Source organism: Marmota flaviventris, chromosome 6 (genome assembly GCF_047511675.1).
Source record: "Marmota flaviventris isolate mMarFla1 chromosome 6, mMarFla1.hap1, whole genome shotgun sequence".
NCBI lineage: Eukaryota > Metazoa > Chordata > Mammalia > Rodentia > Sciuridae > Marmota > Marmota flaviventris.
In genome coordinates, this window is record NC_092503.1 from 142,337,642 (window position 1) to 142,351,630 (window position 13,989).

Consider the following 13,989-nt stretch of genomic DNA (forward strand, 5'->3'; position numbering starts at 1 on the left):
AGGCTGGCTGAGAACTTGCGTCCTCCTGCCTCAGCCTCCCGAGTTGCTGAAATTACAGACACGCACCACCGTGCCTGGCTAGAGACATAATTTTGAAGGAAATAAGTCAGACTCAGAAGAGTATCATGTGTTTTCTCTCATATGTTGAAGCTAGAGAGGAAATGAAGGAAAAAAGGGACCATGAAAGTATAAGGGTGATGGTTAGGGATGAGGGAAGGGTCACAGGAAGGGAGGACAGAAGTATTTGGAAGAGATCGATCAAGTTATATTGTTAGGTACCTATGAATTTGCCACAACAAAACCCACTGTTCTGTATAAACAACCAGCACTAATAAAAATGAACTTAAAAGACAAAACAACCAAATATAATGGGTCAACCCTATTAGGATCCTGATCCCACTAAACCAAACGTAGAAAGATTATATTTGAGATATTTCAGGAAAATTGAGGATGGATTGGATATTAGGGGATGGTGAAGAATTGTTTTTAACTTAGATACAATCATATTAAAAAACTGCTCGTTTTTAATAGGTTCTTAAATTATGGCCCATATGCATAACATAAAACTTAACATTTTAACAACCTTAAGTGAGCAGTTCAGCGGTATTAAATCCATCCATACTGCTCTGCAGCAGCACCACCATCTATCTCTAGAACTTGATCTTCACACTTTGAAACTCTGTACCCATTCAATAACTCCCTGTTTCCTCTCTCCAGTCTCTGCAACCCCATTCTGTTTTCTGTCTATGTGATCTTGATTACTGTAGGTGCCTCATTTAATTATTCCATACTGGTCCATTTGTAACTGGCTCATTTCACTGAGCATGATGTCATCAGGGTCCATCTGTAATGTAGCATGTCATCATTTGCTTCCTTTTTAAGGCCAAATAATATTCCATTGTTGTAAATATGATATATATATATTACATTGTGCTTATCCTTTCTTTTATTGGTGGACAGTTGAGTTGCTTTCAGCTTTTGGCTTTTATAAATATTGCTATGAATGTGGGTATAGAGATTGTTCAAAGACCTGCTTTCAGTTCTTTTGCAAATACATTGAGAAAGATAAGGTAATTCCATGCTTAGTATTTTGAGAGCTTCCTTACTGTTTTCCGCAGTGGCTGCACCATCTTACAAACCCACCGGTAATGCACACGTGTTCCAGTTTCTCCACCTCCTCATTAACGCTTGGGAGGAAACGCCCATATTTTTAATATTCAAGATGGGCGAGGACTGAGAGGTCACCCCCATTTGCAGAGCAGCCACGCTCACCATGGAACTTGAGCCTGATGGGCAGCCTCTTCGCTGAGGGCTCCCTCTTCGCTCTGTGACCACGCCTATGTTTCTACATGGGCCTGAACAATTCCCATCGCGCCTGCACAGGAGAGGCTTTAAGGAAAACAGAAAAAATATGCATTGTGTAATTTAGTGATTCACACGCGTGTAGTAGAACTGTTCATTTTTTAAAGCAAGGTAATGATAAACAGTGTTTGACACAAGGTAGCTTTGGGGCAGAGGTGGGAGGGGGTGGAGAAGGAAGGTCATGTTCTGGTGTTGAAGCTCAGTGCCGGTTACTATCGTCATCTGCAGTATTTGGGAGTAAAATTGATCAAATTATGTTTTTATGTACCTGTGAACATGCCGCAGCAAAGCCCACTACTCTGTATAGATTAGTTATTAATCCTCAGTAGCTTTTGTGTGGGAAGCCATCTGTGAATTACATGAGGGTCTTCTCTTGGTATGGTAACCAGGGAGATTTAGGTTTGGCATTATGAACTGTCCAATAGATTGCCCAATGCACGTGACCTATATCTCTACTCTGCTAGGAAGATACTGATCTGGAGATGGGTTCAACCTGTTGGGAACTGAACAGCTCACCTTTAACCTTTTTCGTGAAGAACATTCTATGGAAGGCCTTTGATATTTCCCAATATAAATAAAGCAGGCCCGGGCTCCATTTTGCCAGAGTCTAGAAGCTCCATCTGTCTGATAGACTTGCCCGTCCTGCCCCCACTTTTGAAACTACTTTCTGTGTCATGTGGTTTTTTTTCGTTGTTCTATTTTTCTTAGTTTTTATTTCTCAGCCAGCCCGTTCCACCAGGAGGAACCCATTTCCACCACCTGCGTGGGACCCGGGTGAGACTTTTGTATGTATAATATTACATCATTTACCTTTTCCATCTTAAACCAATAGCTTTGATTCCTTGGGCCTATAGTTCCTACATATTGGCCAGAGATCTAGGACTGACCTAAAACTTCAACTGGAAGGGAGGGTCAAAGCCAAAAAGAGGGAGATTTATAAAGCCAAGCGGTTTTCAATTTAGAGGGTGGTAGTGTATTCTTCAATTAGGTCTCTTCTGTTTTATTTGGTATTAAAAGGATTTCTAGAAATGAAATCATAGTTAAAGGAATGCCATTTGTTGTTTTATTGTCCTTACAAAGAGCAGACAGAAGATGTCAGTGACCTTGTATGAGGTCATCACCATTCTTTAAAAGTGTTTTAACTTGTCCTCGAAATTAAATTCTAGGAACTCTTGCCTAAGAGAACGCAGCACGGTTCACTAGCTGAACACCAAGGATGCCGAAATTTCACTGCGCGTTTTGCAGAATGCATTGTTCCAAAGCCAGTTTAGGGAAAGTGTTAATTGGCTCGATGTGTGCTATTGATGTAGAATGTTTCACTTATTCTTCAGAATTCTTCCCACTTAACTAACCCTGAAACTTTTGACTAATATCACATACGTAAGTGGGGGAGGAGCTGGAATTCCAAACAAGTGTCACAATTTGTCACTTCCTCACCATCTTGGTCCCTACTTCATTGAATACCACATTGGTACCACCATTGATAAGACGAATACTAGGATTACAGCTAGGTACTAAGACTGAATTCAAAACTTAGCCCTAGTCCTTTCCCTTGTTTTCCTACTTACTGAACTATTTGATATTTAAGGAATCCATAGTCCTATAACTTGAATTGCTAAGTTCACTGGAAATGTTACCATTCTACCATTGTGGCCTTCAGATGCATATGGAAGTGGTAACCACATTGTGTTTATTTCCATTAACTACATTGTGTTAATCCCCGTGAGATATTCGCAAATGCATTGTGCAAATCCTACCACAGGCAAAAGAGTAGGGGAGAAAGGAGAAGTTCCAGAGAGACTTCAGGGATGGTGGCTGAGTTGTCTGGCAGAGTGGGGAAGGCCTTTAGCTGAGAGCTGAGAGACACCAACGGGGCATTCAGAAGACCCAGAATAAGGGGTAGGTTGGAATCAGACATGAGGGGCAACAGAGGTCATAAGTGTCCCCCAAGAAGGATCCAAGAAAAGAATGTGCAGAATGCCTTGAGACTGTCTTGGTAGAGGAGAAATGGGAAAATGCCCTTAAAAGGCAGTGGGTTCTAGTTCGCATTATGATAAAATGAATGCTTTGAACTGGGCTTCTCTTTTTCACATTTTTAGGATCTTTATCTCTTTGCATCTGTGAGAATTTGCCAGGATTCCTCCTTAGTCATACGCACTGCCTTCCAGCATTGCATAATCCTTATCCTCAAGAATTGTACACACTCTTCCCCTTCCTAGCATGGTCGGATGCGCCGGTGCTCTCCTGCTCCGTCTCTTAGCCTCTCCTGTCATCTCTTCTCTTTTTGTGTTATCCTGTTGTGACTGCAAAACAAATCCCCCCAAAACAAAGTGGCTAAAACCAGCCATGCATCGTCATCTCTCACAGTCCTCTGAGATGATGGGTTTACCTGGGCCATTCTTGAGTAAGGTTGCTCCTGTAGTTGCAATCAGATGGTGGGAACCAGATGGCCACTGGACTTGATGGCCAAGATGACCTTTCATAACACATCTGATGCCTCTGCTGAGGTGTTTGGCCAGTGGCTAGACAGTTTGTGGTATGTTCATTCTCTCTCTCTCTCTTCTCTTCCTTTAACTCTTCTACCTCTCCTTCCGTGCACTTCTCTACATGGCTAGCTTGGGCTTCCTCACAATATGGAGGTCTCTGGGTAGTCCAGCTTCTTACATGGCCGCCATCTTTTCTCACACAAGTGTGGAAGGAAGTTCAGTGCTTACAACCTGACCTAGAAAATGGCTGAGTTCCACTGTTGCTGCATTCCATAGTCCAAAGCAGATTACAGGACCACTCAAGTGTATGAATACAGGGAAGGGTGATTTATTCTTGGAGGTGCACCTGTCAAAAACTAGCGGCCACATTCCTCATATATTGAAATTTTTGTATCTTGAATCTTTGTAACTGAAAAGTCTTAGTTACTATTCTCTATCTCACTTCACATCTGTATTTTTTTTCTCAAACTCTTGTTCATAGTAAGAGAGATTGAAAGACTTCTTATACATGCTCTCTGTATTTTCATGTAGCAATGTTGAAATTAAGCATCCAAAAGACCCTATAGAAAAGCTCTGGGTTTGGGGTTTTTTTTGTTTAAGAAAGACTCTTTGGGAAATCAGATTTGATTCAATTTTTTTTTTTTAACCAACAGTGATAACATATCAGACTTAAAAGGCAGATCAGTTTTGGGGAAAGTGATACAGTGTCCCGTGTGCGCGTCCTTGGGTGAACTCTTTAACAATATTGCTTTTCATGCTCGGCCACTAATTAGAAAACCTGCTGTCCTGTTGGGGCTGAACTGGGGTGTGTATTTTCTGGTTGGACCTCTTTTTACTTTACATTCAAGTGCTTGCAGAAGCCAAAGCTTGTTCCTTTTTAACCCCCAAAATTTAAAAAAAAAAAAAAAGAAAGAAAGAAAAAAGGAAATCCCAGCATTAAGGAATCGTTGCATAATTACAGGTCCATTCTGGAAGTTCTCTGTTTAAAATCTTGTCCCCATAGATGGCTCCTCTCTCCTTATCTTCTGCAAATGCCATCAAGAACATTGGGTCCTCTTGAGAGCTCTCAGGTGTTTTGATTTTTTTAAAAAAAATATTCTGAATCTTCACAACTCTTCTTTGATCATAATAAGAAACAACACGTGGGGAGGAAGTCAAAAGTTCAAGGTGGCAAATGATTTTAGTTTTGTTTTCTGCCCATGAACCCTAGGAAGGCTCTGCCATCCAGGGTGGATTTGCTCATGAGGTTTCTTCCCGGTTATCACTGAGAAAAAACTAACAGGCACTTCGGGGCAGGAGCGTTTCTCGACTCTGGGGACAGAGTCAGGACTAGTGGCAGCAGAACCCTCCGTTTTTTCCCTTCATAATGACTCTGAATTAAACCCTGAGGTTTCATGTCGTCTCTCTCACACGGGACTTTATGTAGACATTTGAGAGCTGAGACTGACTTCAAAAAATGATAATCAGTAATTGCAATTTTCTGTATTGGTTTTTTCCTGCAGGAAAAAGATTTTATTTAAAAAACTTATTTTTCTAGTTTTATCAAAATATAATCGACAAAAATTTATGTATTTAAGGGATATAAATGTATGTGTTTTGATACACACTTACATTGTAAAATGATCACCACAGTCAAGCTAAGTAAGGTCTCCATCCCCTCACAGAGATAAGATGTTTTCATTTTTTTGTGTGTGAGATGAGAACATTGAAAACTTACTATTTTAATAAATTTCAAGTATGCATTATGGTATTATTAGTCACCATGCTATAAAATAGATCTGTGAAATCACTGCGAAACTGACCTTTGGACCCTTGGACCAACCCACTTTTCCCCAGTCCCCTCCCTCCCCTTATGCCCTAACTCCTGGCAACCACCCTTCCACCTCTGCTTCTTTCTTTGAGCTTGACTTTCCTGGATTCCATGCATCAGTGAGAGCCTGTGGGGTTTGTCTTTCCGAGCCTGGCTCATTTCTCTCTGCATAATGTCCTTCACATAATGTCCTTCACAGACAGCACCTTTTTAATGGCTCTGTAGTATTCCATTGTGCCTACACCACATATCCATTCATCCACGGATGGAAAACTGGCATCATTTCACATAATTTGAATTACTTTTGTCCTAATCCTTTTCCAAAGGTTTCTTTCAGTGTAAACCACTAGAAAATAGTGAAAGATACCATTGGTGATTTCCTCACACATATTAGTTCTGCTTGGGATCTACTCACAGATTAAATGGGGTTCCAGCAGTTTACCTGGGCACAGGGTCCCCCCCACCATCATTCAACCCCCAGCTTCCCCCAGCAGGTGGACAGCAGGGAGCCATATTCTACAAAGCTCTACCCTCAGTAAGAGTCTCCACTGAATAGCAGGTAACATTTGAGTCTCCTTTGAACTTCAGGCCCAGGGGAAAATATGCTGCCCTCTCCCCCCACCCAGTGCTCTCACGCCACCCCACTCAAGTTCAATGCAGGGCCACCTTGGTCATGCCAGCGGCAGATGGTGACATGTGAACAGAACTGAGGAGAGAAAAGCCCTGGGAGGGACGTGGGCTGGGAGGGCGTCGCGGTCAGGATGGGATTTCATTCATTCTCCACCTTTCCCCACAAAGTCAGACTCTCCCTATTTTCGTGGAGAGTCATTGCGTGACAGTTAGTTATTTAGACCCTGAAGCCAAGGGTCTAAAGAACTAGATGTCATGCAATTTATTGTACCCAATACTCAAACCAAAGCGTTTAAACTGCAAACGGCCTAAGAAGTTCATGTCGTCCTGAGGGGCTGCGGTGATGGTGAACTGGGCTGTCTGACCCTGTAGCCAGCGTCCTCCCCCCGACCCCTGTCAGGAGGCGAGCCTGTGGCCCTTAGTCAATAACAATAGCTGTCACTCTCTCTTGTTTAATCCTATAGTGGAGTACGACAAGGAGTTCTCCCCTCGCCAGCGACACCACAAAGAGTTCAAGTTCAACTTATCCCAGATTCCTGAGGGTGAGGCTGTGACGGCTGCAGAATTCCGCATCTACAAGGACTGTGTTGTGGGCAGTTTTAAAAACCAAACTTTTCTTATCAGCATTTATCAAGTCTTACAGGAGCATCAGCACAGGTATGAAGGCTCAAGGAAGCCCCCAAGGTGGGCCCGGCCCCATTTCTCACCCTCCGTCGTCACATGACCCCAAGTGTGTCTGTGGAAGGTGCTTAGCAGTGGAGGGACAGCCCGTGAACATGAGGAGGTGGGTGTTCTCCAGGGTGCTGTTCAGCCGAAAAGACTTTTTTTTTTTTCCCCCAATAAGCTAATTTCCCAAATACTTATCTTTTCCTGAGCAAGCCAGCTAGGAGGACTTACTAAGCACCTTTTGTGACCAGACAACTGTATTGGGGATAAAATGTTTTCCATTATTGTTTGGTCTCCACTTTGAATGACGGGCAGGGGTGGCTAAAATAAATGCACACATTAAATTTATATAATGTTGCTTATAAATGATACTAATTCAGATGACAACAAGGTTATTTGTGCATTTAATAAACACGCATGATTTCACCTTTGAGTAAGTGGGTTTAATGTATTTTTTACCATATGGATATAAGGGAATGATAGTTTTTTTTCCAATGTGGCTATTTTATTCTTGTTTCCTAAAATGAGTCTAGACCATTTTTTAAAAAAGCTGCAATGACATATGTTCATGGAGCTGCATAATAATAATAATAATAATAATAAAAGCTTCCATGGAGTGATGGTTGAAAAACTGGGCAGAAGGATAAAGTGTCGCAGCAGGTAGTTCAAATCTGTAGTGCACAGAAAAGCAGCCAATGACTTTGGATTTTGCTTGGTACTTAAGGGGTCAGTCCAGGGAGAATCAAGCACATAATGCCTAGGTTAGCATCGCTGTGTAGTTCTCAGTGTGCACAAGGTCGAAATTAAGCCAGTGACATAATATTCTGGCAATTATATGGTAGATAAAAAGGTAAGAAAGAAAAACAGTGTATTGGAGGGCAGGAACCCTGCACTTACAAGCATTCTAAAGAATTTGTCACTTTTGGTTTTATAAAATGCATCCAGATTCTTGCTTTTGGTCTTGGAAGACTGTTGACTTCCCAAGAATTTCCAAAGGTTTAGGAATGACTTTGGTTTCTTCTGAACTTATTGATCTGTGTGTGGGTCTGTCACAAATATGCATGCTGAAATCCTTGGAATCATGAACTTGACCTATGAAGGGTTCACTTTTGTTTTGAAAGCATCACCCGCATTGAACCCTTGTACGTGTTCAAGTCTCTAATGGGGTGAATGGAGGAAGACAGAGTGATGGCAGGTGCTGGGAATTCGTCATGGTGTGGAGTATCCACTGAGGGTTGTAGATGAGTTCCAAGCTGGGACAGCTAAATAATGACTAAACACAGCCATTGTGGTATCTTTATGATGGATCAAAAGTCAGAATGAAAGGGAAGGTTTCCAAAGCCTGATTGTCACTCCTAAATAAAAGCATATGCGATGGCTTTGCTGTTGTGGGGGGGGGGGGTTCTTTTGGGAAGCAAATTATTCATAGCTAGATATTCATCTTTTGATAATTTGGAGAGAACTGGCACTCAGCAGTTCTCTGGAATGGCTTTACATATAGATTTTTCAATCTAATTATTCCATTACATTTCTCTGGTGGGAATAACTTTTTGTACTGGTACATTTTTTTGGTTCAGAAGTTTGTTTGGGAAACATGGTTTTCTCTGTCCTGGGGGAAAAGCATTAGAGTAAAAACACTAAGCTGGAAGTTTAGTGACTATGGAATTTTTCAAAATAATAATAATAATTATTATTATTATATAATATATTATTATTATTATAAATATTATTATAATAAATATTATTATTATTATTATTATTATTTTTAAAGGAGCTAACAGAAACTTTGTAAGGTTTACACTGAACTTGAGCCAAAAAACAACAGCTGCCTTGGGCTTCAAATGGCGGTGACATACTTCTTGAGGCCAACAGTGAGTTTGGAAAACAAAGTCCGAGGGTCCCAACCTTGGATGGCTCCCTATCAAAGCAGAGAGCTGTCATTTCTTGGTCTTCTAGGATGGGAGCATTTGGCATTTGGATTGTTTGATTTTGGAGCATAGGAGAGGGGGGATATTGGGAGAATTGGAGAAGCTCATGCTTTTGAAGGGTTCCAGGTTGGCCAGATTTCCCTATCTGTGGGCTGGGAGCCCAGGCCTCCCGCTGCCTCTAATGTTCTTCCAGAGGCCTCCAGGTCTGACCGCAGGACTCCTTGTGGGGGCTGGTTTGATCTCCCCATCTGTCTTGGGGTGTCTTGGCCCAAAATCCCTTTCCAGGCTTGTAAGGAAACTTGTGTGTCCAAATCTGTGTTTAAGTGACATTTGTAACCCTTGATGGGTTCACTTCATGTAAGAAGTGTTTGTGTTGCGAAATAGTTGGCATCCTTGAAAAGGGGGGTCGGGGAGTCAGGTTTTTCAATGCTGAGTCCTACATTCAACTGAGGGCAGAAGAAGGGACGACCTGGGATTTCTGACACAGGAGGCAGTCAGAAAACCTGGCCCAGGGAGGGTTGGGGAAGATTCTTGGAAGGCAGGTCTCCACTTTGCGCTGTGCAGAAACGTGTGTTTTAACTGATAAGAGACAATTGGACCAGGTAAGTTTTTTTTTTTTTTTTTTAAAGTGAGTACTTTGAATAAATGGTGCTTTTGGAAATATCAGGGAAGCACTTGATATTTTACCCAAAATTTGAGAATCAGCTCTTAGATAGAGTCTTAAATCATGGAAAGATCTGAAACGACCCATATATTAAAGTGAGATCATCAGCTCAACGGTCGGCACTAATTTCAAGTCCGAGTTGCCCTTTGCATTTTATTTATTTATTTTTTAAAAAATTTAACTCCATAGTATTGGGTGATATTTACATTTTAAGGTGAGTTTGGTGGGCTAGGGATGTGGCTCAGTGGTAGAGCATTTGCCTGGCATACATGAGGCCTGGATTTGATCTCCAGAACATACACCCCCACCAAAAAAACGTTTGATGTCAATTTCGATAATTATAAATCATTATGCCCTTATGATGATGCTGATAAAGATTTGCATTTATATAGAACTAACAGTTCGGGGAAAGCCTTCTCTGAAATTCTCAAATTAGGATTTTACTGTGACATGGGAACCGTCTCAAGATAAAGGTGAGGTTCAGAGAGGTGAGCGGTCTCCCTATGTCAGGTCCTCCCACTCCGTCTCCGATGTGGTCTCTGTCTGAAGGGCCAAGAGAACATTCCATTGGCAGCTAAAATGTGTTTGTGAGAATTCAGGTCCTGGGACTTTGACAGTTGAGGCCTTCCTGCAGGGAACCTTTGCAATTCTTTGTCCCCTTGGTCAACCATTGATTTAGTAACAACTTTTCTAGAGGAGGGGTGTGGACAGAAAGAAAGAGTAAATTTTCCCCAAAGTCTGAGTTCTTGTCCTGATTCTGACACTACTGTCCATTTACTTCTTTCCTATAGTTTTCTGTGTGGCTCCCACACTACGCTGTCTTCACAGTTAGAGGACAGACTGCTCCGAATACCTTTTGACTTTTCATCCTCCTGTGAAGTAGCATGATGGCGCCATGTGGCTCTTCATATGTTCTTATGACCTTTCTTTCTTTAGATGAATGGTGCAATCCTGAGGCCTAGAAAGAATATCATTTTCATCTACATTTCTTGTTTGCTTAAAGGCACATCTTTAATGTTCTTAACTGAACTTTGTATACTTAGAAGTCAAAGAGAATCTCTTGGAAGTCAACCAGAAGTTTTAACAGAGAGCGTGTTTAGTTTCTGAATCATGGTCCTCTTTGGTTCATGAATCGGCCATACTCGCCTCTGTTAGTTTTGACATTCTGTTCTGTGTTTTGGCAGTTGTGTTGTTTTGCAGTGATGGTCTTCTGGTGTCTTCTGTGTCTGTGAAAACTTTTCCAAGTTCTAGGTACAGTTTTTTGAAAGACATTAAAAGTGAGAACTAGTTACAGATTTAAAATGTATATCATCCTGGAATAAGCAACATCAAAACAAACTCCTCTGTTTGAAAAGAAACAAAGATGGATGGATGGATGGATGGATGGATGGATGGATGGATGGCTAGAAAGACTGGTGTTCATTTTTTTTTTAAGTTTCATATGTTTCATCCTAACTTCAGAATCCTCAGGATCTGAACAAACACATGTTAGAATCAACATGTTAGGCAGTATTGCTTTAGAGTTGATTTTCAAAACTTGTAGAAAGGTTTTCTTAGGTCAACCAAGCCAATTCTGGACTGCTGAATCCCCAAGGATTAATCCTAGACTTACTTATTGCCTTAATTTTTTGACAAAATTTCAAATTTAGACTTATTTTATGGATAGAACATAATTTTCCTAGCAGAGAAAATAACCATGGAAGGGCAAAGACACATTTTTATTTTTACAGAATTTTTAGTTTGAAATTCTGAGCCATTCACAATAAGGAATGCAGGAATAAGTTAAGAAAGGGGGATAAAGATGAGTTCAGGTTTGGATATATTTGAGTCATGGTAGGGACACCCAAGAGGCAGCAAGATGTAGACACTTTGATCTCAGCAGAATGAGCAAAGCTACGGTAGGGTTTTGAGACCACAAGTGAGATAATGAAGTAGATTATTAGATAGGCCAGCTGTATAAGAATTGAAAACTTGATCGACTCAGTACATTTATTGGAAATACTGGCCTTTTCCCATGTACCTCAGGGGCACATTATATATTAGGTGATTGCCCAGGTGTGGGTCTATTTCTGGGATCTTTATTTTGTTCCATTGGTTATTTTTCTTTCCTCTTGCACCAATACTACACTGTCTTAATTCTTTTAGATTGACAATGAGGATGGATATCTGGTGTGTAAGTTTTCCAAATTTGTTCTTGAGACTCTTTTGGATACTAATGGCCATTTATATTGCCACATAAACTTTAAAATTAGTTTGTCAATTTCCATAAAAGTGAAAAAAAGCAAAAAAAAAACTTGCTGGGATTCTGATTGGAATTTCATTAAATGTAGAGTTCAACTTGGGAATAATTTACATCTCACCAATATTGAGTGTTACATTCAAGCATATAGCATTTATTAGGCTTTCTCTAATAACTTTCAATAATGTCTAGTTGTTTTTTGTGTGTCAAATCTTCTTATTAGATTAATTTAGGTAGTAAAGTTTTATAATTTTATTGTAAATTACATTTTTAAAAATTTCAGAGTTTTTTCTCCTACTATATATATAAATACAACTGATTTTTATATATTGATCTTGTAGCCAGTAACCTTGAATAATTACATGTTAATTCTAATTTTTTTCCTGTAAAGTCTTTTGGAATTTCTAAAATTTCTATAAATATCAGTTTTATTTTTTCCTTTTCAATTCCGATTTTTTATTTTGTTTCTCTTTCTTCTTTTATTGTCCTGGCTAGGATGTCTAGTACAGTGTATCTGTCTAGTATCTGTCAGATTTCTAATGGGGGGGGTGTAGATTTATTATTATTATGAAAGATGATGAATTGTTGTAAATGTTTTTATAGACACATTTTTAGATTAAGTAAATTATTCTCTATTCCTAGTTTTACAATAGTTTTAATTTAAATTAGGAAATAATGTGGAAAAAATGTTGGTGGTATCAGGCATTGAACCCAGGTCCTTGCGCTTGCTAGGCAAGTGCTCTGCCCCTGAGCTGTGCCCTAGCCCTGAGGTGAAATGTTAATCAAATGTTTATTCTGAACCTTTCGGGATGAATCATTTGATTTTTTTTCCTTTATAGTGTTAATATGGCTACCATATTAAAATACTATCAAGTGCTGAGCCAATTTCACAACCTGAGAGAAATTCAATTTGTGATTTAGTATTAGTTTTATATAAGACTCATTCAAAGATCGTATCTGATAACCCTCCTCCTTGGGTCCCCTATAGGTCTATTTCCATTATCTTTTTGTCCCCTTGATCTTATTCCTTGGCATGCCTGATAATTTTGTGCTTATTACACCTTGGACATTATTTAATAAAACATTTCTAGATATCGTTACCTCTCTCTAGACTGGATTTATGCTTCTTCTGGAAGTCAGATACACGGCCAGCAAGTCACCCAGTTCTTTTTGTTCCAGTGGAGGTTTCGGGATCTGCTATGGCTCATCTGTTTCTGGTCTTCCATTTCTCCCCCAGTCTAGCCCTTCAGGGTTTTCGGCTGAAAGTCTAGGACACTTACCGGAGGCCCTCTTCCTTGGTGGGCTCTGAACTCTACTTTTTCACTCCACAGATTCATGGGACTGCCCAAAACTCTGCTATTAAGCCTCTCAACATTTTCTTTCTGCTTGTTTTCTCGACTTCTCATCCCATGTATACATAGCTAATCTTTGGCAAATATCTCAAATGAAAATATTGGGGTTCAAGGCCACCAGATCTCGAAGCAGAAAAAGGACCGCCCAACTTGGATACATACAAGGCGTGAGTCCAACTCGTATGAGGTCACCTTCACACATCCCCTTCTGTGGAGCCTCCTTCCTCTGGGACCTTCGCCCTTCATGTCCTACCTGCCTTGAACTCTAATTTTGATCCCTAGCCAGTGATACTGCTCCAGACTCCAGGCCCCTGCTTCTTTCTCTTTGGTGCATGCCTCAGGCTGGGAATTAGCAAATGCTCTGCAGTGAAAAGACAACCACAAATGCAGGGCTCACCTCAGTGAATCCCCTTGTCTCAGAGGTCTTGGTCTTGACCCATGAAGTATCGCCTTACCAGTTGCTCTAAAGACGACTTCAATCAGGTTTTTATTTTGTTGCTGTTTTTCAGCTGAACCATTATTTTTAGTTGTTCTTGGTGAGAGTGTTAGTTTGCTGCATCAGGGCAGAAGCATAAGTCTCTGAAAGATAGTAACTTTTTTGTGTGTGTGTGTGATTTTTTTTTCATGTACGAATCTTTTTAAACAAATTCCTATGAATATTGGTGTTTGCATCATTAGCCAAATGTTGTAGTTCTGTAAGACCTGGACCCAGTAGTTGATCCAGTTCCAGGATCTAGGAGAGTAGTTTCTTTAGAAAAGCATTCACAGACTGTTCTTTGAATTCAGTTGGATATTCAGTGCTATCTGTTGGAGAGGAGATAAAAATTTAACCTTTTTAGACGGCTCAGACGG

General features: G+C 40.4%; 1 protein-coding gene across 1 annotated transcript in view; it reads left to right on the top strand.

Moving 5' to 3' along the window:
• Bmp6 (bone morphogenetic protein 6) overlaps positions 1–13,989 on the top strand; it is a 164,568-nt gene that overhangs the window by 120,166 nt on the left and 30,413 nt on the right. Inside the window, exon 2 of the mRNA XM_027948267.2 lies at positions 6,753–6,945. Coding sequence (XP_027804068.1) covers positions 6,753–6,945 — 193 coding nt within the window. The remainder of the gene's footprint in view (positions 1–6,752; positions 6,946–13,989) is intronic.